General features: G+C 43.2%; 1 protein-coding gene across 10 annotated transcripts in view; it reads right to left on the minus strand.

The window, feature by feature from the left end:
• Positions 1-24,717, minus strand: part of EPHA4 (EPH receptor A4) — a 145,518-nt gene extending 120,801 nt beyond the window's left edge. For 2 of the 10 annotated variants that reach the window (XM_064587136.1, XM_064587135.1), the window contains exons 1-3: positions 24,540-24,717; positions 21,350-21,417; positions 16,541-17,204 (exon numbers count right to left, since the gene is read on the minus strand). In XM_064587136.1, coding sequence (XP_064443206.1) covers positions 16,541-17,204; positions 21,350-21,417; positions 24,540-24,630 — 823 coding nt within the window. In that variant the 5' untranslated portion in view covers positions 24,631-24,717. Of the gene's footprint in view, positions 1-1,627; positions 8,493-16,540; positions 17,205-21,349; positions 21,418-24,539 lie in introns of those variants that run through there. The other 8 variants (XM_064587138.1, XM_064587137.1, XM_064587139.1 and 5 more) reach the window with 7 other exon arrangements.
• Between the last annotated feature and the right edge of the window lie 2,334 nt (positions 24,718-27,051).

A 27,051-nucleotide genomic window follows, 5' to 3' on the forward strand; every position in this document is an offset into this window, starting at 1 on the left:
AGAGAGAGAGCATTGAGAGGTGGGAGGGTCAGAGGGAGAAGCAGACTCCCTGCTGAGAGGGAGCCCGACTCGGGACTCGATCCTGGGACTCCAGGATCACAACCTGAGCTGAAGGCAGTCGCTCAATCAACTGAGCCACCCAGGCACCCCTCTAGGATTTTTTAAATATAAGAATGAAATCACCATGCACTGATGGACCAAGACTAAAACTTAGAAGTTGCTCAAAACTTTCCCTTTCACATACGCCCTTTTTTCCATTGGCTGCTGTATCCATGCTCGGGTTTCCTGCCATATGCATTTTTGCCTCCCACTGACCAGACACAGTAGATGTTTAAGAAATGTTTACAGTTGAAGTCAGCTGCTGTTCAATACTCATGTTTAATTTTCCAAAAACGTTCCTTCACACCTCATCTGCAATGATATTCAGCATTTCCCTCCTCCAGGTCCTCACCTGAGCTTACTTCACTTCTCAGATACTATAAACAGTTTTACAAAGCTGCCTGCTCCCTTAGACTGTGAACTCTTCGCAAAGGAACTTTTTTGAAGGAAAAAAAAAAAGTGGTGCATGGAAAGCATGGAGCATTCAGTACGTACTGATGTAGCAGAGAAAGGCATAGTATGTCCAAGGAGTTCAAGTTTATATGAGGGAGAACGGTGTACTGAAACCCCAATAAATGCAATCAAGGACCAAATTTAACCTTTTCTCATAACTGAGGAGTAAGGCTTAGGTATAGGGCACTTAGTTCCCCCAAAGTCCTCCCCTCCCCCACCGTGCCCCCCCCATCGGGCTCCTCGCTTAGCGGGGAGCGTGCGTCTCCCTCTGCCTGCCACTCCCCCTGCTTGTGCTCTCTCTCTCTCTGACAAAGAATAAATCAAATCTTAAAAAGATATGCAGATACTACTTTGCCTTGGCCGCCCACATCTTTCCTGGGCTTATCCTGCCTTGGCAGGATCAAAATGGCAGGATTCTACAATTCCTGACTTCAGGAAGCAGTCCTTACTCATTTATTATATGCGTTAATAATTTCAGCCTCAGTTTCTTCATCTGTTAAATGAGAAGCATGATCTAACTGCAGGATTCCTGGGGCCCTACCAGCTTGAACATTCTCTGCTCTTAAGGAAGACAGATGTCCCACTTCACCGAGCAACAGTATGGAACTTGGGTTTCCCTTTGCCTCTCTCAGCAACAGAACCCAAACTAGTCCATCTTGCCATCAGGATGAAAAAGGAGGACAAAGAGCCATCCAAGATGTTTCCATTGTATATAGGACTATAAAGAAATCTTTTGGAAGGGCAACTACTCAGCTTGGGCAAACACATTATGTTTTCTATGCGCCACGCTTGTGTAGAGAAAACTAGTTTTCAAGTTAAATTTTAATCGCCATGTTAAAGTAATGACCTCCTTTATTAATTAGGATTACATTGCAAGCAACAGAAAACCCAATTCTAAATGGCTTAATCTAAAAAAAAGAGAAAAAAAATTTAAAAAAGGAATTTTTGTTACTTACAAAACAATTCAGGATGGAACCGTTTTTAGGTGCTGAAAGGTGAGCCGTTTCCATGGAAGCCACAAGGTAGCATCCCAGTGGGAGAAGGGTAGAATGGATGGTGGCGGGGGGGGGGGGGGGGGGGGGCTAAAGGAAATGACATCTACTGCAGTCCCCCTTCATCCTGGATTCACTTTCTGTGGTTTCAGTTACCCACAGTCAACAACAGTCCAGAAGCAGATGATCTCCCTACTGTCATCAGATGGTCAAAAGCAACCAATCGCCAAATCACAATGCCTATGTCAGTCCCCTCACCGGAGGCACTTTATCCTCTCACATGAATCACAAGAAGGGTTGTGTACAGTACATTAAGATTTTGAGCGACATACCACATTCCCAGAACTTTTATTATAGTTTAGTGTGACCACTGTTCTATTTTATTACTAGTTATATGGTTAATCTCTTACTAAGCCTAATTTATAAATTAAACTTTGTCATAGGTAGGGATGTTTAGGAAAAAATACAGCATATACAGGGCTTGGTACTATTTGTGGTTTCAGGCATCCATTGGGGGTCTTGGAATGTATCCAAGAGAGGAATGTATCCAAGATAAGGTGGAGGGGGGGACTAGTGTACCACCATTCGCAATTGTTTACCCATGTTTTTTTCCTCTTTCCCCTTATTATAGAAATGTATTACCTTCCAAATGGGTTCACTGCCATTTTTTTTCCCTCCACACACTTGCAAGTAAATGCTCTACCTGACTCAGCTTAAATGCACATGCTCACATTTAGATAATTAAAAGTTCGCCTCCTTTTCAGATTGATTTTCCTTCTAAATCTCCCTGGATTTATTAGACAACATGTGAGAAATCAAAAAGTTCTCATTCTCTTAGGCTGTCCTCCTGTTAAGACGAGATGATGCTCTGACTTATGTAAACTTGGGTCTATGTTTGTAACCTTCTTCTCTGCTGTGATACCAAGTCAACATAAGAATAATTTGCTCAGTAACACACTCTAGGACAAGGTCTTCAGCCTTAATAATTGCAAAGTCACAATTTGCTCTTTGCAAGGCCATTCGAAATAACACAAAGGCCACCCATTGGCAGATGAATGTTTGACAAATCTTGGGAGTAAACACAGGGCACTGTTTACACAGACTTGGCATTTTAAATATTCTTCTTACCTTGTAAGAATAGAAGGTGATCCCATATTGTCAACTTGGAGAGAGTTTCCTTTCTTTCTAACAGTTCTTATCCAGGCAAAGTAGAATATAGAACTGGCACGTGTGGAGGCTGGAGCCAGTCTATCCAGTTCCAGATCGTCCTGGGGAGTCTACATGACCTTAGGCACCTCTCCATGCCTCAACTTTCCCAACTGTAAAATGGGAATATTAAGAGTAACATCTGGTCTGTTACAGGGACTAAAGGACGCCACAGGCATTTCGTGCCCAGGGAGTGCTCAGGATATTAAATGCTTGACAGATCTGCAAGGCTTGGTGGAGTACTCGAGGAAGAATCATCCTGCCCAGAAGGACAACGGTGTCCCTTTTGGGAAACACAAGGTCTCCAATCTCTAACCTGTTAGATGCCCTGGGGTCATTCAGCCAGTATGAACACATCCAAAATATGTGGAGCTCATGGCCTCCCAAGGCATTGCGCTCCACTCTTGCCTAGTTCGAAATACTAGACAGTTCTTCCTTATACTGAGGCAATATCTGTCCTCTGGTCTTCGTTCTGCCTGCCATAGCCTACAAAATAATTTGTCTGTTTGGCTAAATGAAAACTGAAATTTGCCATTCCTCAAAACCAATATAAAATATTTACAAATTATTATGTCAGCGTTGTGGCTCTAAGGAGCACCAGATGTTTCTATTAACAGTGGATCTGTCATTTCATGGTCTGTCTTTCTCGTTCAATAAAAAAGGATACTAAAGCACCACAGCTCAGAGGGGCTGCATCCACATTCACCCACAGGGAAATGCAGCTTTCCCTAATGGGATATTAAATATTTCCTCAACTAGATTCTCATTAACGACCAGCCTCCTGATTAATGAGTAGCTCAGCCATGCCAAAGCACTAACTCCAGGTCCAACGATGCGTTACCTTTACCTTACATGTTCAAGATCTGCACGAGTAACACGAAATCTCAGTAACGGAATTATGGATGAGAGCAATGTGACATCTTTGCTTTTTCCCTAAAGTCAGCAGAGGCTGGGAAAGGCCCAAATCAGAGTCAGAGAGCACGTCTACTCTGTTAGGGTTGAAAATGTGTGTGATTTGAAAAGCAATGGAACAAAGTGCCCGGGCCTGCTTCCTTTATGGGGTTTTGTACTTTTTATTGAATTCTAGCAAATAAAAAAGTGCCCAAATCATAAGTGCCCAAATCATAAGCCAGTTTTAATGGTGAAATCCTTCAAACTCGCAGAGAAAAGCTAGTTCTCATGCACATTAACATTCTGCGGTGTTAATTAAAACTGGAAAACTATCCGGACACCTGGGCGGCTCAGTCGGTTAAGCAGCTGCCTTCAGCTCGGGTTGTGATCCCAGGGTCCTGGGATCAGAGTCCCACATCTGGGGGGGGCTCCCTGCTCGGCAGGGAGTCTGCTTCTCCCCCTCCCTCTGCCTGCCGCTCCCCCTGCTTATGCTAGCTCCCGCTCTCTCTCTCTGACAAATAAATAAATAAATAAATCTAAAAAAAAAAGGAAAGCTATCCAAATTAACTTTACGAATTGACCGTAATACCAAAACCTTCTAAGAACAGGATCAGACAGAGGGCAAGGAAGTCATACAGTTGGAAAGCAAGAAAGAGAAATAGAGAAAGAGAATATATTGGCTAATATCAGTTGAATAGCTTTTTAAGACTCATGATAAAATAGTAATAACAATTTTCACATTTTACTGACCACTAAATAGATGCCACTTCCCAAGTGAAACTTACGTACATTGTTATGTACATTACATTCATTATTTATCCTAAGTCTATTCATGGGGTAGATATCATTATCCCCGTATTACAGAGGAGAAAATTAAAGTACTAAAGTAACTAGCCCATCATCACATTTTAAGTGATAAAGCTGAGATTAAAATTAAATTCTTATCCCAAAGCTTTGGCTCTTATCCACTATTTTCATGGAAAAGGAAACAAAATTCAAGAAACTATTTATCAAAATTTATTGCCAACCAGTAGTTTTTTTTTTTTCCACAAATGCAAAGAGAATTTACGGATCATTTTCAGAAAAATCTAACATGTTTAATATTATAAATACAACAAGTCAGAAAGGTCACATAACTAAAAGCAATACTTGAAGTAATTTAACAGAATTTAAAATTCCTTCTCTCTGAGAAATGTTTAGGAATTGGAAATACGATCTTAAGAAAAAAAGTATCTCATAGCATACTTAAACTATGCTCACTAAAATTGGGCATAAAATAAAGATGTTCACAATCCTATACTGGCTTTTATTACTGGTCTGAAAATTCTGACCAGTGTTGTAAGATAGAAATCAGAAATAAGAGGTCTAATTTTTAGAAAGAAGGGAAAAATATATATATAATTGCATTCAGTCAAAACTATTAGTTCTCTAGAAAACTCTGGAGAATTAACTGAAAACCTATTAGTATTCACAAGACAGTTCAATAAAAAGATTGGATGCAAGATAAACATACAAAAATCAATAGCTGTCCTGTAGATCAGTGATAACCAGCTAGAAGATCTAATGGAAAATATTGGAAAAACTCAATAAGTTTGTGTCTTTCAGTCATTAACTGTAGTAGAAGTCAACAATCCTTTCTTCAGGGAGGGGTTCTTTTTAGGATAACCATTTTTTAAAGTTATGGTAATAGTTGTGATGTTTATAAGAGTAGACATTACTTTCAAGAAATGACTTTATATATTCCTAGGAGAAGAAAAGGAAAGATCTAACAATGAACTTTTTAAAAACCCCTTTTAGTACAATTGCTGAAATCAGAGTGCAGGATTCTTACCATATCAAGTACCCATTTAAAAATTACTGAAATAATTATAGTTACAATGTTTTGTGAATGAGGGTCCCAGAGTCCTTCATAAAGGTTAAAATAAATTATGGACTTGGTTTACTTTAGCTAAGTACAATCGCCATTTTTGCCCTGTGCAGGAGAACTTCCAAAATCGAAGGCCATTTGAGACCTTCTGGTGGTATGTTTCAAACCTTTTTTTAAAATACTTCTTCTCATTCATGCAAAGATAACGTTCTCATTTTTCCATCAACATGGGTTCCTTTCATATAAGTCCACCACGCTTTTATATTGGTTTACTGGAGGCTTGCATGAGCATTAATTTAAAATTCTAGGATATAGAAGTGCTGAATTACTATACTGTAAACCTGAAACTAATAAAACACTGTATGTTCGAATTAATTAATTAATTAAAAATTAAAAACAAAAGCAAGCAAACAAAGAATCTAGGATACAGGGAGGTAGTTCCTAAAGAAAACATTGCAAACGGAAGCCTGAATGCTCAAATATTACTTTCAGCTTCACTTCTTTTGTTGGCACCTCCTTAGATAACAGAGTAATGAAATCTCAATTTCTCCCATTAGTTAATTAGCCACCTTTGCATCTTAAGTAATAGAAGCATTATACTGTTAATTACCTACAAGTCCACTCTCAAAAATCAGTGACTGTTTTTTTTTCCTTATGCATAGATTTGCACAAGCCTGAAAAAAAAAAAAAGAAACCTATAAAACACTCTACACACAGGCTAAATGTTACAAAATGGAGTGCTCTAACAGCTGAAGGTGAGTTCAGTCAACTAGTGCCCTTCTATTGATCTCTTATTCCTCCCAACACTTTTCTTCTAATCCTCTCCATAATTACATGAACTGCTACAGCTTTCTCGAAGCTGTCAATGCCTCCCGCATCCGTTTTCAAATGACCAGCGAAGACGCAGTCTGGGCACTAGATCAAACTGTCAATGTTCCCAACTCGGCAATGAACAATCCTCTTGAAATCTCCTGGCACATCTGTCAAGGGCCTCCTAGGGTTCTTCAAAACTCTTCCCCCTCTGAAGAGAGTAAGAAGGATGGAGGGGCCAGAAAGGTATTGATCCGGTCTTTTAACATGCTAATTTGCCTGGGGGATGCTACAGTCATTGCCAAGCTGGACGCTTCAAAAGGAAACTGTTTTTTCAAAGTGGAGATGTCTTCTTCAAACACTTAGAACTGAAAACAAATGAACCCAAGCATCAAGTTCACAGTGCAACGTGAGGGAGTCTGGCCAATTAGAAATGGGAGAACTCATGCAGAGAAAGGGGTTCTAAAATTAACTGATGACAGCAAGAAGTTGGAAAGTTTGAAACCTAGTTTAAACTTTGAAAGCCTGTGTGTGCATCACAACCAGGTAGGAAATAGTCTATTGGATCGCCTGCCTTAATCCTGGGGAGAAAAATTAAGACTTATGTAATTAAACTGATGTAACACATTAGTAACACTGATATTGATGAATGCTTGGACGTCTCCCTAAGTGACAAAAATGGAAAATAAAATTGATTGTTCATTTAATTACACCTCTAACTGGCAACACACCATTAAGACGAGAAAAAGGCAGAGGGAGCTGTAGCAACATTATTAAGGTATCTTTGTCTACTACCGCCTTTGTCATTGGTTTATTATTTCATCAATGAAACATACAGCACAGATAAGACCACAGGACACCATTAAGTGTGCAACGATGGTGAAGTATTCCCATATTAAGTTTGCAAAATTAACTCATCCAAAGCAATGATCTGCTCACAGTTTTCAGGTCGTGTATTTCTGTGGGGTATCCTGAATGGTTAGCAATGGAAAATACCCTATCAAAGAGACAGTGGTGCTCCTAATGATAGCTGGGAAGCTTGGCATCTTAAGGACAAAAGCCCATGAGAACTGCATTCCTCACTGAGCTGTCTTAACTGATCATGAGGTTGGCCCATATTTACCTGCCATGGTATTATGGGAGGAAATCAGTATTCTGTTAACCTCTGACCCCTGGGATCTGAAGCAGACAAAGGACCAATCTGGAGTCCTGGGAGAACAGAGCCAAATGTCAAACAGCAGGGAAGCGATTGTTCCGGAAACATTTGGCATGGGCACAGCCAGCTTCATTGGGGCAAACTGCTATTCACGGAAACAAGCCATGAAGAGATAACGCCATAAAATATGAACAAAATGGAACCTTTTCTGCCTTGCTTCTCAATTGTTAGCTTTATGGGACATCATGCTGAACAGTATGAAAAAAATCCAATTTGCTTTGAAGCGTGTTAGTCTGTCTAACATCCTAATTATTGTTTACATTGCCATTTGCCTTCTATTAAGAATTGAATAATTACCCAGCACTTCATAGTTTAAAAATACAAGCAAACAGGATTATCTGGGTAATTAAGAAACTGTACTTTAGCTTTGTACTGCTGTGGAAAATATCTGTACACGTAGGGGAAATGATAATTATCAATCAACTTACTTCAAATGGTATTTTAAGGATTTTGAGCAATTTGAGATCTGTAACTTATTAAGAAGAGGTTAGTAAGATCACCTTTGAGAAGTGTGGGTCTGTTTAAATCCATCCTTAGAAACAAGAGCCAGATAAGCAGCTGAATTTTCTCATCCACTAATGACACCAGAGAACACAACAAGTACAGAGCCTTCTGCTGTTCTTTAATCCCTAATAATCCATCCCAAATGGACTTTGAACAGCATCATCAAACTTTGTCAGACCATGTGGAGCTAACCCAAAGCTCTTCCACATTTCGATGTTGTTTTAGCTGATCTGCCTCCACTTAATTACACTGCAAAGTCAGGCTATGTGCCCATGTTCTGCCCTGTGAAATGAGCTTGAACTCAAAACTAACTGAACTCCAAAAACATTTCATGCAAAGTCCTCCTCTTCTACTTTATAGAATGCATATGATCATGGCCTTCTGAAGATAGCGCTGTGGCCAAGCAGGGTGAAGTCTGTGGTGTCAACATATGCAGTGCGCTTGCATTTCCATTCTAGGGGAATAAAGCAAAGGTTATTAAGTCAATTTGGAGACACTGGGTGGGATGCGAAGACCGAACTCAGAAGGCGACGTTCAACCCCAAGTGAATGCACATACGGAAGAAGGAACAGAATTATAGTCAATACGCCTTTTAAAGAAATTTATCTGGGACATAAGCGAAGATAAGGGCTTTTAATTGTGAGTCTAGATACAAAGACCGAGGTACTCATTCATCCATGTAGAAACAGATGAAAATACCAACGGTGATCTTGAGTTATACGCTTTCAGTATCTATTTGTTGAAGGAATGAATGGATTCCAGCCCACTAGTGACCTGAAGCCTATTTTTGGAACTTCCTGAGGTCTGACAATTCCTTTTCAAAGAATTTTATCTTTTTGCTTTACAACTTTTTTAAGCCCTTTGTTGGGACACTTCTAAACATTCCTCGCATAATCTGAATAGTGCCATCTCCTACCTCTCAGAAAGAAGTGCAAGATCCCAGCTGAAGCTGTCACTAAACAGACAAGCAAAAGGAGTCACCAAAACTAGGTTACTTTCCAAAGGTCAAAATAAAATGAGCAGCAGGAGCTTGGGTTGTTTTTCAAGGGGCAAGGGGCCCCGGGAGCGACAACCAGCCACCCGGGGGTGGGAGGTGGGGGGTGAGGGGGTGCACAAAAAGAGCCCAGTGCAAACAGTCCACTCTACGCCCCTGCCCCCAATCTCTGGAAGCATTCAAATCAAAACCGAATTAATTTGCATGGTGTCTAAATCATTGGGTTCTGCATAAACAGAAGGAGATTTTGGCTGGAGTTTCCAAAGGAAGCCCTCACTGCCTTTGTGCGAGGGGGAAATGGGTGTGCTGTTTTGCATGAGGGCGCATACAGAATATGCAAATGAAGACTCCGCAGCCTGGAAATGCAACCCTAGGCAGACAGCTGACGACCCGCATTCACCCAGAAAACGCTCGGCGTCTCCAAAGGGAGTTGTAAGCGGTTCCGACAGGACTGTTTCCCAAGAAGCCGAAACAGACCCTGAATATTCATAAAATGTCCATTTAGTCATGGGACTATTAATTACTCTTCAGATCAAGAAATGGAGTGACCTCACCTGCTCTCCTCCCCAAAAACAGCTCAGAGGTACCAGCTGTAAGGCACGCAATAAAAAAGGTTTTGTGCCCGAAGTGAAAAAGATACAGTCTCTCAGGGTCCAGGGGACAGCTGAGACCTTCTTTAATCATGCCTTCTCACAAGGACAATAAAACTAAAGAGCGCAGGGCCACCTTCTTGGACACAGATAAACAGCTTTAAAAGGCTAAAAGCTACAAATTGCTGTTAAGTTTATAGAAACATCTAAAAGGTTGAATAAATAAAAGGCCATTCTTCTAAGCTACCTTCATCTCCCAGATTCTGAAAGTTTTCAGAACTTTCTTATTTCATTTTAATTTTTAACTATCTGCAGCAAGACAGACATGCACCCGACCTACCTGCCAGAGAAACTAAAACGCTGATGGTCTCACGGCCCCTCTACACTTTTAAAAACACTGAGGATGCCAAAATGCTTTTGTTTATCTGCCTTAAAACTGTCAATATTTACCAAAAGAAATGGAAATTGAGAAATTTTAAAAGTAATTATTTATTAATGCACTTTAAAAAAAATCAGTGGTTGCCCATCACGTTTACATAAATAACATGTTAATGAAAAAATAACTATTTTCCCAAAATACAATTCTTTTTAAGAGTGATACTTTTTTTTTGCAAATCTCTTTAATGTGTGTTTTAATAGAGGACAGCTGGATTCTCCTATTTGCTTCTGTATTCAATCTGATGAGATATCACACATCAGGAAGCCTCTAGAAAATGCCACTCATGAAAAAAAGAGAGGTAATAGGCAAATGATAGCTAAGTATTAACTAAGAAAAGTTTTGACCTTGCAGACCACAGCAAAGGGTCGTGGGGAATCCAGATAGAACACACTTGGAGAACCACTGCACTGGGGCGGGCAGTAACATCGAGAACAGAGGATCTAATCAATGCATGTAAGATCAGCCATTTCATACCACCTACTACCCTTGCTTATGTAACATCATCCCTCTCCCCGCCCCCCCAAACAAAAACAAAAACAAAAAAACTTCTACTCTGGAACCTAAATGAACTGCTTTCATTGTTGGACAGACACTAGTCCAATAACCCATCAACATATTTCTACCTAACAACAATAAAATTAACAATAACCACTTCCACTAAGTGCTTAATGATTCTAGACACTGTGCAAAACCCTCTCCTCCAAACATACATACTTATGTGTGTGTATCATACATAACATACTATTACCACCAATTTGCATTTGTGAACTTGAGGTTAAGTTAGTATCCATGATCACACAACTGGTTAAGTAGCACAAGTAGAAACTGAACCCAAGTCTCAAACTCCAAAAACAGGTCTTAGCTATTTTATACTAATAACTCTGTTAACCCATGCACTGTGGAGATTTGTGAAAGTTCAGGCATAGAGATGAATCATAAACACGATGAAAAGAGTTAGGACCCAACTGAAGTAGGAATTATAAATTCAGACCTCATTAATGCATCAGTCACGTGCAAAGATTTTGATATCATCTTGACTCCGTGAAACATTACTCCACCAACTAAATATTTAATATGAAACAGGCCACAGTTGCTTATGCATTTATTTATTCATTCATTCAATGAACATTTAATGAGACCCCACTATGCTCGTAATCGTCACTGGGGTTACTTGTCTGATTATAACACGCTGCACTTCTTCACATACATGCTCACGGTAAGAAAGTTTGCTAAGTTCACTTGTCCAAGATAAAGCCAGGAAAGTCACAGAGCTAGCCTAATCATTCGATTTTTTAAGCAAACTTGTACATGTTTGATTCATAAATTAAAGTGTTTGTTTAAAAATATTGCCGGGAAAAACTAAGGAACCTAAATATCTACCACGGAGGGAAAAATTATAGACTTCATACTACAGAATATTAATTATCCATTATGAAGGATGAAGAAGAGTGATATCCTCTAATATGGAATGATGTCCATGATAAACAGTCAAGTGTCATAAAAACAAGATGATAATTAAGAGGATGATTCTGGGAGAATATTTGGGTTGTCTGACAAATTATAAAGAGTGGTAACTCATAAAAAGTTGAAGAGGTTGAAGCCGTTCTTTGGTAATGTGAAATTCATCAATTAAATGGGGGGGGGGACCTAAACCCGAAGTAGTCAAGTTCAATGATGGGAAAGTCAAACTTCTATCATGACCACCTCTGCTTTGCACAGTAAGCAGTAACTGAAAAGCCATTTACTCAGTCTTTTCCAAGGACTCAAGTCTTCACAGAATAATGATGTCTTAATTCATTTTTGAAAGGTAGGAGGAAGCCTAGTTAGACTAAAATAAGTCATCAAATCTTAAATACCATATTCAAAAGTCCCTCACTGAGAGCATTCCTATGTGATGCTTTGGTGCACCCAAAATAGAGACCACTCCATAATTCACACTCACAAAAGAACCCTGGTCACACAAAGAAGGGGAAAAAAAAAAGTATAACTGAAAAAGCACAATAATTAAACCCTGCTCTTCTTGTATATAAAGAATTGTGTCTTTCAATGATCACAGCCAGGCTTCAAAGCTGGAGATAAAAGCAGCCATGTGATTCAAGCAATTGATTCTTAAAGACATGATTCAAAGGTAGAAAAAAAATTTCAAAGGTGGAAAGGATATGAAGCAGCATCTCTCTGAACCATATTTTAAATGCTTCCTTTCCAGTACTTCTTTCTCCTAAGATCTTTCTAGAGTAGAGTGGGAAAAACAAAGTAATTTTTCTTTTTTTTTTTTTTAATGTAAATCTCCCCCTCTATTCAGAGCCCAAATTTGAAATATTTCTGTTATGGCCATCAAAGCCTTTCTATCTTGTTCTTTCTCATAAGAGCTTTTACTGATACCTTTTGCTGATATGAAGGCATCATATATTAATGATATAATATTAGGTCCTGGATAGGTATGACCCGAAACAATCTACAGCAACAATGTGTCTTTCAGCAAGGCTTGATTCCTATGGAGCTTAACATTGTCACCGTTATGATTCTTTGGCTTAAAGAGTGACTCCAGAAGAATGCCTTCTTTCTAGCAGTATAAGCAGTGCTTACTAATATTTCACAAAGAGTAAATCTGTGACTTCCCTTTCATTTTTCAGCTTTTTAATTAAGCAGAAAATATGTTAATAAAGAATCTTTTCCTCTCTTGGTCTGTTTAATCTTTCTGAAGTAATGAAAACTACCCTCTAAAACATTTGCACCATTTCCTCACTGGGGGGTTTATGTGGGGGGCAGGGGGGGAGGTGGCAATGCCGGGGTCTGAGGTATATTTGCAATTTCCTCCAACAGTCTGAGGAGACTTGGTCACGAGACTAACTAGAGCAGGGACTTATCGTCTGCAGCCAATCACTGGGCAAGTTCAAACTCTGCTGAGACCAGCCAGCCATGCACTCTCCTGACAACAGATGAATGGCTACTACCACTCTTTGTTGTCCAAGGAGACGGAGCCAAATCATTTCAGAACATGTTATTCAAGAGCAGAATGAACTTGCAGCTGCTTCAGAGGGCAAGCCCGCCATCACCTCTTGACACTTTTGACGTAGCTCTCCATCCTTCGCCTCCATTAGCATGTACTGCTTGGAGGTAAGAAAGCCAAGAGGAAGTGTCGCTCTGTCCCCGAGGTCCCTTGAGGACTCCGGCAGCTGACGAGGGTTAGATTCAAACAACAGCACATCCCAGGCCCCCACCCACCCTGGCCATTTTTGCCCAAGGATCCTTTGTCAAACATGTAAGATCTTAATCCATCTTCACTCTGACCTTCCAGACCCCAAGGAAGATGGATGAGGAAGTGAGTGACCTTTCACCTGTTCTATTCGGCCTGCAACAGTAGGCCCACTGAAAAGACAATTGGGGAGGAACCTGCTGCCACAGTTCTGAAGACTTGCCAGTTCCCCTTTTTATCCCTTCTTAAGCTCTCTTTGCGCCCTGGCCTTTCTTGTCCCGCCCCCAAATCATTTTCTCTCACTCAAAGGAAAGTTCGCTTTCTGACAGGGGAGAAATAAAATGACACTCTCCAAATATTATTTTCAACATGAAGTGTAAAAACAGACATTATTCTTTGTTAGGGCAGGGGCAATTCTTCTGTCCTATCTTTAGCTTTGACTTCCAAGAGGGGCTGGGAGATGGATGAACTTCTCTTTCGCTTGTTCTACTCAATACCCTTAAAAGTCCACAGCTACGACTGTGAGAAGGACAGAGTTATCAAAGAATTGCTAGCATTGACATTGGTTTAATGCTTAGGATCTGAAAGGTGACTTCTACTAATCTTACATCACTGTGTCCTCATGGCAAGACTGTAAGCTAAGTACAGTTATTTTCAACCCATTTTATAGATGAAGAAACCAAAGCTCAAGAGGGCTTAAGAAACATGCTCAATGTCATAGAGTTAGTTACAGTGACCACACTGAGACACATTTCTTTGTCTCTGTGTTCTTTCTGCTCTACCTGGATGCTTCCCAGTAATGACGTCAAGGATGGAGGTGACCATTTTTATTACTCCTAAGATTTTTAGTCTTGAGTCATCTTTAAAAAATCTCACTGAGGTTTGGAGTTGAAGAATCTTGCCATTCAAGTTTTTCCTTCCTCCCTAAATTCATCAGCAATGCCTACCTGATAGTATTAAGAACAAACAAACAAACAAAGGGCAAGATTTTGTTCAAAATTGTCTTCTTGAAAGAGTTAGTCATTTTATGAGCAGCAGAGAAAATACCTGGGTAGCCAGAGTGAGAACAATGAAGATTCTAAAAAACGGCCTCAATCAACCTCCCCTTCCGTTAAATATCTGGCCTTGTGTTAGGAACAGTTAGCTTAGAAACGGATTGATTCTAAAACATGGAGCCCCACCCCTTCCATGAACCATATGATTAACTGGATTCCCAAGATTATTTCCATAAAGCAAACCACTAAAATGTTCAATTGGCTTTACATTCACTTCCCCCTCCATCTTTTTCTCTTCTTCTTCTAATTTGGGTTGTAAAAATGTCAAGGAGTTTCACAGTGTAGCAATGTATGAGTTACGGGGCTCTACAACAATTGAAAATCAATGACATTAGATACAGAGATATACTAATGCCGGAGCAGGAAATGGAAAGACAATGGTGTTCTCTCTCTCTCTCTTTTTTTTTTAATACATATAAGAACCTTGACATGTGAAGACGTGCAAGTCCTCTCTTACAAAAATCGAAAAGGCAGAATAATTTACTCTAAAGTGTGATTCCGTGTCATTGCCCTGTTCATGTCACTGTACCTGCTATGATGACTGCAATTTAGGTGCCAATAACAATGCACTCAGGTATGTTCTCATACTGATACCAGGATAGGTTTTGGGGTTTCAATTTGGTACAGCTTATCCAGTAGTTGCTAAGTCAAGAGCTAACACAATGATCAAGAAACTAATCTTTGCAAACAACAACAACAAAAAACAACTTTAAATTCCAACTTTAAAATTTTCGAATTCATGAGCTTACCTTTTTACTCTGAGTCAACAGACAAGGTAGCCAACCTTTATTGTTTTATTTGCGATGAATTTACAACATTCCTTGTTAGCTACTCCTGGAAATAACTAGCAAATCAAGAATGACACTGTAAAACAGTATATACTATAAAAGGGAAAAATGCACAACCTATGACATCAAATTACCAAAAATGCAACTTTCTTCAGGTTATAACTGTTGATTTCCCGTCAGTCGAGTGGATTGTCCCATAGTTAATCCTACCCTGTCATTAAGATGGTTGAAATGCCAGACAGATTGTTTGGCAGTCGGTTATTTCGGGGTCTTTAATCACCAAATCAGATGAACCATGTGGCAATCAGTCTACAGCTCAACAATCACCCTGAGAAAAGATTAATCGGATCTGTTCCATAAGTCGGGACCAGAGTTACACTGTTTAGTAGTAACCATAGTGAGATTGGCGGCAGTAGACTATTGATAAGCCCTAAAAATAAACACCACGCAAAAAATAACAACCTTGGGATAACTGATTTTTTTAAGCCCTAATCCACACACCACACGAGCAATCCATGTAAGTTTGAACTCTTCTCATCTCTTACTCGGAAGCAAAGCTGCTACAAAGAAAAATATCTTACCAACTCCCCAGAAAGGGGAAATAAGAGAAGAAAGAATTGCATACACTCCACTGCAGGTAAGGGGAAAAAAATCACCTTAGTAATGTGATAAGTAGTAATTAGCATGATACAAAAGTCTAGATTTCTTCAAAAACTCAATAACCAAAATGGATCACAATTTACTCTTGCCTCTGACCACACAGATCAAATAAGACTCTCACTAGCTCTTTATCACCTCCTCGGGGAAATCAAGAGGTCTTTCATCAAGATTAATGTCACTTGCAGACCCTATCAATGGGAGCTCAGTGGAACAGAATGCACTTGAAACTTTGTCACTCCACTTCGTTGGGCCACGTCTACACAGCCCCAATGAGGCAGGACAAACTACTTTCTTCACACAGCTCGATTTTAATCAGCAGGCGGGATTTGCAAGACTGGAATCCTACTTCCACATTTAAGTCGTTCATGTACATATATATGCCACAAGAGATATTTACCATCTTTGCCATTTTACCAAGTCTGTAGCCAGGGAAAACTAGAGTTCAAAAATGTGTCTGCCCTCTTTAAGTAAGGATCAATCAAGTCTGTTTCTTCAGCTTGTTCATTTATATCTCAGAGGGCACGTCAAGCCGGTTCAGATCTAAGTGCCTGTTAGCAAATGTGTTTGGCCTTCTGCTGATTACACAGCATCATTTATTTTGTCAGTATTAGAAACGTCTTAGCCTTACCACCTGGAGCTAGAGCATTTACTCATTAGACCCCTCTGTCCCACCATGTCCCACAGGGGCTGCTAATTACTGGCTTTACTCCATTTAGTCTCATCTCTGATTTAATTATGTGCACTAAGCCCTAATGAAAAGTACAATATGGCTCTTCTTACCTTGGCATTCTCCATTCCGCTCTTCATGCCCAGCATTGCATAGGCAGTTGCCAATGGGTACCAGCCATTCACCATCTGCCCCACAGTACATTTTTGGCACATCCTTCTCTTCTGAGTTGTTGACACAGGAGCCTCGAACTTCCACCAGGGAAGACGTATCAGCCCCTGTGATGGTGTCTGGAAACTGGGCTAGATTGCGAACGGTGAGCGGACACTTCTTATAGAACACACGGACTGAGACCAGGGCAATGCAGGCCCCCACATCCTGAAAAGCCAGATAAAACCCCTTTTTGCTCAGGGGCCCTACATCCCGGATCTCGGTGTTCAGCTTCATGATTCTGTCACCAATGTCCACTTGGGTGAAGCTCTCATCAGCCGCAATGGTGTCAATCTTGGCAAACTGGCTCTCTCGGATAAAACGCTCTTTGTCGTTGTCTGATTCATAGTAGTAGAGGTTAAACGTCTCCTTGCAAGTCCCCATGACACCCGGAAGACTGTTGCAGTCTCTCAAGGTGAACTTGATCTCAATGTACACCCTCTGAGCCCCCTCCCGGGTGATCCAATCAGTTCGTAGCCAGTTATTCTGGCTAGGTTCCATTACGTTGCACACTTGGTAGGTTCGGATTGGTGTATTTTTTTCATCCATTATACTCACTTCCTCCCACTGCAAAGATCCAAAGGAAATGTATCAATTACAAAATGTCATCATGCGATGACTTGTCAATTCTATTTTACCCTCAGAGGACAGTGATGATTTTTGTTTCAGGGAGGAAGAAAACTACTGAGAACCAACCCTCACTAACAAAACATCTTATGGGAGATAAGACAATATTTTACTGGGCAGGTGTTTTTTTGTTTTGTTTTTGTGGTTGTTTCATTCTTTTGCCTAAAATCCAGAGGCTTGGGGAGATATTTTGCTTATGAGTTCCCAGCAGTTCCTTATGGTGGTCTAACAACCTCAGATTCACCTATTACAACAACTACAATTTCAAGTGGCAACAGTTCAAATTTACTCATAAATGAAAAACTAGTATGTGTATTGTTTCAACAACTGAGCAGAGACCTGCAAATTAAGAGCAGGAAGAAAGAAGCTTGCCAAAGGAAGACAATTATCAGTTAATTAGTGGTGCTCCTGTCAGAACTTTGCTCTCTAATACCTAAAAAAGTGTCTTTTTTTTTGGGCACTGTCACTATTCTTTAAAGGGGTAAAGAAAATCTCACTCTTCTGGTTTTGGTAATCCTGGGAAGACAGAGAGTAAACTTTATGGTTGGATTTCTCAAATCCACTGTTATTTATAACAATTAAACACTTTTCCAGAGCTGTATATTCTTATTTTTAAAACATATACCATAAGTAAACAAGAACGCACACATGCTTTGTTTCTAAATATTCTGTGGATATTGAAAATAAAATAGTAGGTGGTGTTTATGATTCAAAGCCCAAGAAAATTAAAGGAGGATGGTAGGGTTTTCTTTGTGATCTACTTCCTAACATAAAGATTCTAACGGTGGGACAATCTGAACTCAGTGTGACTGGAGTAGTAAAAAACTCTCTCGCCACAGCTTTTAAAAATAATCCTAAAAGCAGCAAGATTGTTTGGGGGGGGCTCGGGCCAGTAGGCAGCCTCCAATTCTTCACAAGTTTCTACAGTAATGTATTTATATAGATCTGGTATAAATCAGCTTAAGTATCTAACACATGAATATAATTAGAAGAAAAAAAGATAGTTAAAAAAAATTCATATTCTATAATAGCTCCACTTAAAGCTCCATTCAATCCAATGAAGTATGTAGAACCATAATGTATCTTTTAACGGGTTTTCCATCTGTGCATTGGAAAACTATTAATGGATGGAAATGTTACTATGTGAAGGGCCATACTGCATAAAATTCTGTATCGCTTTCATCTGCTACCATTATGAAAGTTGGAACTGGGAGGGATAAGTGCCCTGTGGTGATTAAAATTTCTTTTTATCCGCTAAGCAATAAATCACCAGTAATTTACTTATTTGGGGGAAATTCATGTAAATCCAAAAATAGATCTCCACCTTCAAAAAAATACCCTACTCAGCATGCTTCTCATTTCAGAACAAAGGGAATATGGAAAAACACATTTCTCAATGTAAATGAAAGCTCACAGGGATATCTCCACAGAGTTCATACAGGAGAGTTTGGGTCTAATGTGAATTTCCCAGCCTGAACTTAATTGTCTAAACACATTGATCAATTCGCCAGAACAATGACAAAGCTCACCTTATTTTTTGTATTTTACAATCAGTGTCAGAAACACAATATGCTCCTTTAAATGAACACTGCCAAGAGATTAGATTTTTTTGCTACAATGTTGCCATCAGGAGCCATTGCTTTCTATTATTCTTATGTTCTGCTTAGTTGTTCTTACAGAAAAAAAGACAACACTGAGTTGTCGCTGACTATATTTCATTATTTTACTTTGTGGAACTGTCAAGTAAATTTTCTGTTTCTTTTTAAAAATAACAGTAACAACAAATAAATGTCATTACTTATTGACAAAACCATGACCCCAAGTTTCCAGCCAAGAAAGATGTGAATCATCCTAACTCTAAGTAGAAATTTCAGAATAACCGAAAGACACAAATGTGCTTTTATCTTCAGCTGGAAAGAACTTTTTAAAGCTAATCCATCCATACTAGGTAGATAATCTAATTCATCCCTTCATTCTAAGCCTGAAAAAGTCTCCTTTAATTACAAAATCTATAGATTAATGAAAATTTATAATCTGGCACATAATTTCTCAATGGCTACTATATATTTTGGAATGACTATTTCTATTATACATAAATAAAATTTCATTTCTCACCCCTCACAATGAGTCCCTAAAATATTACACCCACCACATTTAAGGAAAGAAAGATGCTACATTCTACATTCAGAAGTCTACATTCAGCCCATAGAAAAGTTCTGGGTTGGACACAATCAGCTATATATGTATGGTATTATTTTAAGAGACCTCAAGACGAAAGTTTTGTGTTTATAAAAAGCAAGCAGGTGTTCTTTCGGCAGTTTCGGGTGGGTGTGGGATATGGGATGTCTACAGAATATTAAGTTGCAGTAAAAGCTTTCCAGAAACTAGACAGACCATAGACTGTGCTCAAAAATGTGTCACTCCTTGCTTTTATACAGGTCACACGGATATTTAGTGTAACAAGTCAGGTCCCAAATCATACTGGATGCATTCTCCCTTCAAACTTGGGAGCAGCCCGTAAGAAAGATAAGATTCGTTAAATTTTTAAAGTACTGATACCTTCCATCTTCAATTTTGCTAGCAGTTCTAATACACTGAACCTACAGAGCTTTACTCCTGGTGTAGCCTGGGAAAGCCTCCCTGAATCAGTGACCTTTCCAGGGTATAGGATTAACAAGAGTCTGACTCTCACAAGATAAAGCTGTACCTTTCTTCACATTCAAAGGACGAGGGCAATTGCCTGCAATCAGCAGTGAATACAGCTTGTCTACACTGCCAGAGGCCTGCCAATCACTCTCCCTCCCTTTAAAAAATGGTTTTGAGGGCCGACTAGAATTTTTCAGCAGAGATCCAACCAACTGCAGTCAAGTTCAGGCAGAAAAACAGGAAGGTAAGGCAAATCTCCGTTTTATTTCGCATGGATCCCAAAACCTGTTTTGGAAAAAGACGGCCTAACATTCTCCATTTTCATGACAACTTCCTTGCCTTATTTTTAAAACCCTTCCTCTTTTATAATAGTTTCTGTGCATCTTTACTGTTTTGATCCCTTATTGTTGATTCAGTGGACAGGTGGGAAGCACCATACTGGGGGCTGGTATTCCAATCTTCCCCTGCTAAAGATGCCTTGTCTTTCACCTCCACTGCTCTCAATCAACTGATTCAGTCACAGATTATCAAGCATATAAAGGCAGAATGATCTTAATTTTTAAAGGATTTGAGAGTTCCTTAAATTTGGCAGAAGTCGGGAGTTACATGTTATACTGATTTCTTTCCCAAGCCGATTCATTCCGACCTGTTTTGAAGAGTGGAGGGGGGAGAATGTGGCCATTGACCTGTATTCTCTGAATCTTCAGAAGGAGGCAGTGAAGGCACATTTCAGAAGAAATGAACAGTGATGCGCTCTCTCATATTTTCTATTTTAGCTTCCCCTTTCCCAAAGGCTCAAGATTCCAAATACATAAACTTTTTTACATTCAGCACCAATAGCACAAAAGCCTGGGGTTTTTTTTCTGTATATATTGTGCCCCTGGCAGAAGCTCATAGGGTTTCCTCACAGTGTGCAAGAGAGCTGCAGTTGATTTAAGGTTGTGAGAGGTAAGGACGTGCCCCTCCCCCGCCCCCATTGCCTATGCATGGAACTAAACTTGTGCCTGGTACAATCAGAAATGTTCTCTCCCCTGGTATCTTTATTTATTCATTTTCCTCATCTGGAAACAGAACAATTGCTCTAAAATTAACCCTGTCAGGTCTTCACGGCCATCACAGTAATAGGCACAAATTCTAATTTGGTCCCTGGATCGTATTTCTTGTCGGTATTTTAGTTTTAAATAGGCATCTAAGTCTATGCCTCCACCAATCTCCTAATTTTGAAACCCCTTTCTGCCCTTTTGGTTTCTAGTTCTTCCATGACAGAGCTATCCAAAGGGAGTATAGGGTTTCTCCAACAAAGCGTAATTCACTTCACAGGCCATGGCGGAAATCTGACCCCCTCACCACAATCAACAAGAATCAAGCCATTAGGACTCTCAGAAAGTTGCTAATCACTCCTTTTTACCCTTTGGATCAGAGAGCAACTCGGAACTTACCCCTCCTTCCAGAGGGCTCGCTATCCACCCAAGTTCTCCCTGAACAGATCTGGAATCCAACAAGGTAACTGCAAGAAAACAAAGGAAAATGGATTAATTTCCAATTGCAAAAAAGCCAATACTACAAAAACCATTTGCCTGAGCGTTTCCATATGTTCTGGGGGTGTGCATATCCAACTCTGATCAAAACCTAAACTCAGTCTCACTTATGTAAATAATCATTACTTACTTGATCTTCTCCCCTCTTTAAATCTGCACATTCTTATTTATTTAACTTGCTTAGCATTTAAAATTCCATCCCAGGCCTGAGCTGATTCATTTTCTAAAAAGGATGAATAGAGAATCTCAAGTACAATTCAAAAAATAAATATATCTATGTAGGGCAGCTACACTCCAGAGCAAAATCAGCATTCATCTCTGTCTGGTATCTACTAGAGTTATTTGTTTTTGCAAGTTTCAGATGACCACATAACTCATCATCATGGTGACAGAACCACAAGTGAATTCTAACAGAGTATTCAAAGGGTCATGAAAAGGCTCTCTCCTCTACAATTTCTCCCCCCCCCCCCCCACCAAATAAAGAGGCCCTGGATGTGGTATCCACTGCTTTTTTAAAATATCCAAGTTTCAAAGGGGGTAATGGCAGACCTGTAGAATTTAGGATGCTAACACACTGGAATATTCTCTTCCCCAGGTCTTTTGGAGGACAACCAGAGACTCGTCCTCAGCCTAGGAGGAAATCACTGGTTTGAATTTTAGGTGAAGGAGTGCAGCCTAATAGATTTAGTGTTTGTGCTTCACCTAAGCGTGTGTGTCAAAGCTCAGGAACAGGGAAGCCGGCTACAGAGCTGCTATCCCCCACCCAGGCTGGAACTGTCCTAGGCACCGAGGACATTTTAAAGGACACAATGGATTCCTAACCTCTCCACATTCTCTTTCCCACCGAGATCTGCAGGCCTGGGGGTCGAAAGGCCCATCTCAAAGGAACCACTGGGTTATTAATTTGATCAGTGAGGCTGGCTCTTTAGGCTGGAGGAGGGGTGGGAATGGGGAGCCCTCATCCTTGCTCCTGGGCATTCCGACTCTCCATCTCACCCCTAGGCCCCTGAATTCTGCCCACCTTCCCTCATTCCATCCCCAAGTCAAAGGAGTTAAAAACAGCTGCTTTCTCCTGGTTTTCCCGAGGAGCCTGAATTCCTAGGGTCTCTTAATTATTTTAAAATGTAGAGCCTTCCCTGGGTCGCTCCCGCCCGGAGTTGCGCCCCCCCTCCTCATTCCCTCTTCTTGGTCCCTAGAGAAAAGCCCGCTACATCCATTTGGATTTATGTAAGGTGGATTAGGGACACAAAGGGAACAATAAGACCCAATTTACAAAAAAAGGGAGGGAGTAGAAAGGGAGGGTAAAAGGGAGAAAAGGAAACGTGATGGGAATAAAAAGCAACAAAATGAATTAATTTTTAGGGGGGAGGAGGGGCCGGAGGGGGGGAAACACTCCCCCTCTCTTCGTTCTACATCAGCCTACAGCTCCATCAACACCGTTTTTGTCTAACGCTCCCAAGTTTTCCTTCCAAAAGAAAAGGCAAGAAAGGGGAGGGGGAAAAAAGGAAAAAAGAAAGAAAGAAAAAGAAAAGAAAAAAAGAAAAGAAAAGAAAATCTCCGTTACGTCTGGAGCCAGAGAGGTCTCGAGGGACGTCCTAACAAGTGTGCGAAGTAGTCGGGAGAAAGCGAGATCCATGATTCCACTAAAAGGAATGACCCTGGGGACCGAGGGACCGCAGCGACCGAGATGGCACCAGAAGTCAGTTAAGAAGAAGGGAGGAGATCGAGAGGGTGGGAGAGCGCCCCTTTCCTCCCAAACAGTGTCTGCCGGCAGGTGTGTGAATCTCTCCCAGCCTCCTCCTGGCGAGCTCTGGGTCCCGGCTGCCCAGCCAAGGCTAAGTTGGTTTTTGGCTCCCTCCTTCGGAACAGGGAAAATGATAGATAGCGCAGGGATGCACGGACGGATTCTGGAGAGATGGACGCCTGAATAGATGGATGGATGGATAGATGGATGGGGGAGGGCGCGGGACGGGGGTGCTGTGAAAGAGTCGACGAGACCGGTGCAAGGCTAGATGCACGCTGACTCGAGCACAAGCAGCCCCGAACAGAGGCGCACGCTATCAGGGTACTCACGCACAGGCACACAATCGTCCGCGTCCACGCGGGCACCCGCGCACCCACATACACACATTTGCGCGCGCGCGCGTACACACACAGACTCACGCGGACACACACACATACACACACACATTCAATTCGCCTTTCTCTGAGATCATCAGAAACTAAATGATCAACACCCACCTCCCCTACACAGAAACAGACACAATCTTTCCAGCACGTCCGAAGAGACGCGCAGAAAACAGCACCCAGACGGGTCCAGTCGGTCCCGCGCGTTCCATCCAAACTAACCCAGTGTATAGTTCCGGGGGCAAAAAGCAAAAACTACCACGTTCAACTTGCCAGCGGGTCCCCAGGTCTGAGGGGTGATCTGAAGAGAGTGGGGCCCCGTAGGCCAGCGATCGCACACCCGGAGCGCGAGGCCCAGCGGGGAGAAAGGTGTCTGACGCCGGGTGCCACAGAAACCAGGTCACTGGCGACCTGCGAGCGGCGCCACGGCCGCTGTGCAGCCGAGGCCCCGCAGCCGGGTCCCGGGAAGCCCAGGGCTCGGGAAACTTTGCAGAAACCTTGAGCTCCAAGGCTTTCGCAGGCACCCGGGAGCACCAAACACTCACTTAGATCCAGGCTTCCGTTCCCCCCTTGACCGGGGCTGGGTTGGGAGCGGTGATAGGGAACGCTACGTCCAAATAATTTATTATTATTTTCTGTTTGTTTGTTTAGTCCTGGCGTTGGCTCTAGTGTATCCCCTGGGGCTCCTGGAGCCGGCCTCGCCCGCGGATGCTGATAAACTTTGTCCTTCCGCTACAAACTTGGGTAGCCCAGCCGAATGCAGGGTCACCGCCCGGGGAAGGCTGCCCGGCAGCTTCCCCACTCCCCTTCGCGGATCCTCTCGTCCGGGCCCCCTTCTCCGGAGTCGGGGCGCACCGCTCACGCCGGGATCCCCTCACACCTTCCGGCCTTGCGCTCCCGGGGGCCATTCACCCGCAGATCCACCTCTCTGCCCGGGACCGCAGAAGGACCGCCTCGGTCTTACCTTCATTCGCGGGGTACACCCTAGAACCGGTGACAGCGTCGCAAATCCCAAAGAGAAACGAAAAGAGGACGAAATAGAAAATCCCAGCCATGGTTCGCCGGTGCCAACGCTGCTCCCGCCGCTTCTATCCCAGTGGAATAAATGCTTAAGTTAGGAGTGCAGCGGGCTGAAGACATTGCCAAGGGGGTGGGCCCAGCCCGTGACGTTCACCCGCCAGTCCGGGGCCCGCGGCCAATAGTGGCGCAGACGGGACAGCGCAGCCCCGCCCCACTGAGCGGAGCCCGCCCCGAGGCCCCGCCCCCTCCGGCCTCGGTGGGGCGCGCGGTCTCCCGCGGCCTCTGGGGCCCAGCTCTGCGGGGTTCCTCCCCCCGCCGGAGGGAGACGGCGTGGTCCCCGGACCTCATCTCAGGGGTCCAGCCCTGGGGCAGCGGAAGGAGCTTCGAAGACTGAATTGACTGGGGGGAATCCGAGGAAGATTGGCAACCCCCTCCCCCCCCGGGGCCCCCCACCCCGCCGCCACGGGCGGTTTGAGATAGAGGAAAAGGTTCTTTTACTGCAATAAAATAAGTATAAAGTTGACCTGCCTCTTTGCTGTTGCTCTTTTCTGAGGGTCGAAGCGTTCGCGTCTCGCGCGCGGGGGCTGGCGCACCGCCTCTGCCACCCTCAGCTACCTTGCCCTGTTTGTGTCTTTATGGCGCATCTCCAAATGAAATGCTCTTTGGGGGAGTTCTGTGGTTTGATTATGTCTTTCTTCCCTGGTTCCCCAGTTGCCTGGAAAGCAGGGACCTGATCGGTCCCCGAAGTCCAGGGCCTCTCCCGGCGGGAGGCAAGGCTCAGCCACAGTCTCCAGAGACGGAACCAGTGACTTTCTAGCAACGGAGAAGAACCCTCTGGTTGCGCCTCGCGTTCACGCAGCGCGTCTCTTCCCGGCCCCGGGTCAGGACTTCCCATCGCGCCAGGACGCGCCGAGAAGGCCGGGCCTGAGCTGCAGGGAACCGGCTGCGTGTTTCCCTGGGGATCGTCCCGGGAACCAGGCCTGGTCGATCCCAGGCGCCGGGGCAGAAGCGAAGGGCGTAAAGTGGGAGCGTGGGTACCTGCTGCTGCCCAGACCCCGCAGGTGGGGACTCGGGGGCTGCCCGGCGCGGTTGCTGCAGCTCTGCGCTCCGACGGCTCCCGGGCGCTGCTGGGGACCGCTCTCCGCGCCCCGGGCGCGGTGGCGGACGGCAGAAGCGGCGGAAATCCTCGCAGCTGCCCCCACCCAGGCGCCGAGAGTGTCGCTGTCCACCTCCGGGGACGTAGGCCCCACCGAGCCTTGGTCTGTCCCCAGATGTCCGGGCTGCGAGAGCAGCCACCTGAGCACCGCCCGGCGACCGTCACGTGGCGGGCGGCCCGGGGACCGGACCCCCGACGCGACTCGGAGCGTTTCTCCCGACGTTTAAAGGGGCCGGATTCCCGACTTGGCCTCCTTTCCCCCACCCCACCCCCGCTCCCAGGCTACCCCTCCTCTGTCTCCCTCCAGGGTAGGACCGAGTTTTTCTCCCGGGCGAGGGTCCCAGCGGGTGGGCGACCGCGGGGAGGTGGAAGCGCCTTTCCCGCTCAGGCAGCGGCTCATCGTGAGGCAACCGCGCCACCTGCCGGCCTGACTCGGGAGTGCGCGGCCCCCGCGGAAGGGCGAGCGGACAAAGGCTGCCACCCGCAACCCGCAGAGCGGAGGTGTGGCCGTGGGGCACGTTTTCATCCGCGCTCCCACGTCCCGCGCACCCTGGCCACTCCTGCGGTGTGGTGGCGGGGGGTGGTGCAGAGCACCCAGGAGTCGTGCTTCTCGCCAGCTGGGTTACGGAAAATGGAATCAAGGAGAAACTCATAGTCAATATCCCCAGGGCTGCCTGAGTAGCTGCAGTCCCTAGAAAACAAAACAAAACAAAACAAAACAAGACAGGAATCCTAGATAAAACAGCAAGAGATAAGGCAGTGTGGAGGAGAGCGGATCGCGGCCACGGCTTCAGGTCCTTGGCCCCCGCAGCCCATCGTGCCTCCTCGTGGTTGGAGAGCCGCACCCTTGCAAACTCAGAACTCGGCAACTTTTTTTTTGAGCGCGCTTGGCGAGGCTGTGAGCAGTAGCTGTGTGCGTGGTGGCCTCGGGGGACAGCTTGTGTGGGGTCCCAAGTATTTTGCCTTCTCGGTGAAAGACCTCCTGAAATGTCACAGTGTGAGGAAGTGGAATTCAGTTATTGTAGCTACTGTTTTCACACAAGTAAAAAGGGGAAAAATGCACACGGGGGGATTTATAGGTATGTGTATGTATCAATTATTTAAGTAACTGCACGAAGTCCCTTTAAGGGATTCACTTCTAGCTTCTTTCGTGTATCTTCCTGAGCTTTATAGGAAAAGAAGATGAAATATTGGTCCCCTGCATTTGGCACAACGACTGGAAAGAGGAAAGAGCAGTTTGAATTCTGTCTAAAACCTTTTTAAACAATAGGTACAGGCTGCCTCTCTGCACGAGTTTGAG

This window comes from Mirounga angustirostris, unplaced genomic scaffold (genome assembly GCF_029215605.1).
Source record: "Mirounga angustirostris isolate CCGP_5_RB_7025 unplaced genomic scaffold, mMirAng1.0.hap1 SCAF_3, whole genome shotgun sequence".
In the NCBI taxonomy this organism is placed as follows: Eukaryota; Metazoa; Chordata; class Mammalia; order Carnivora; family Phocidae; genus Mirounga; species Mirounga angustirostris.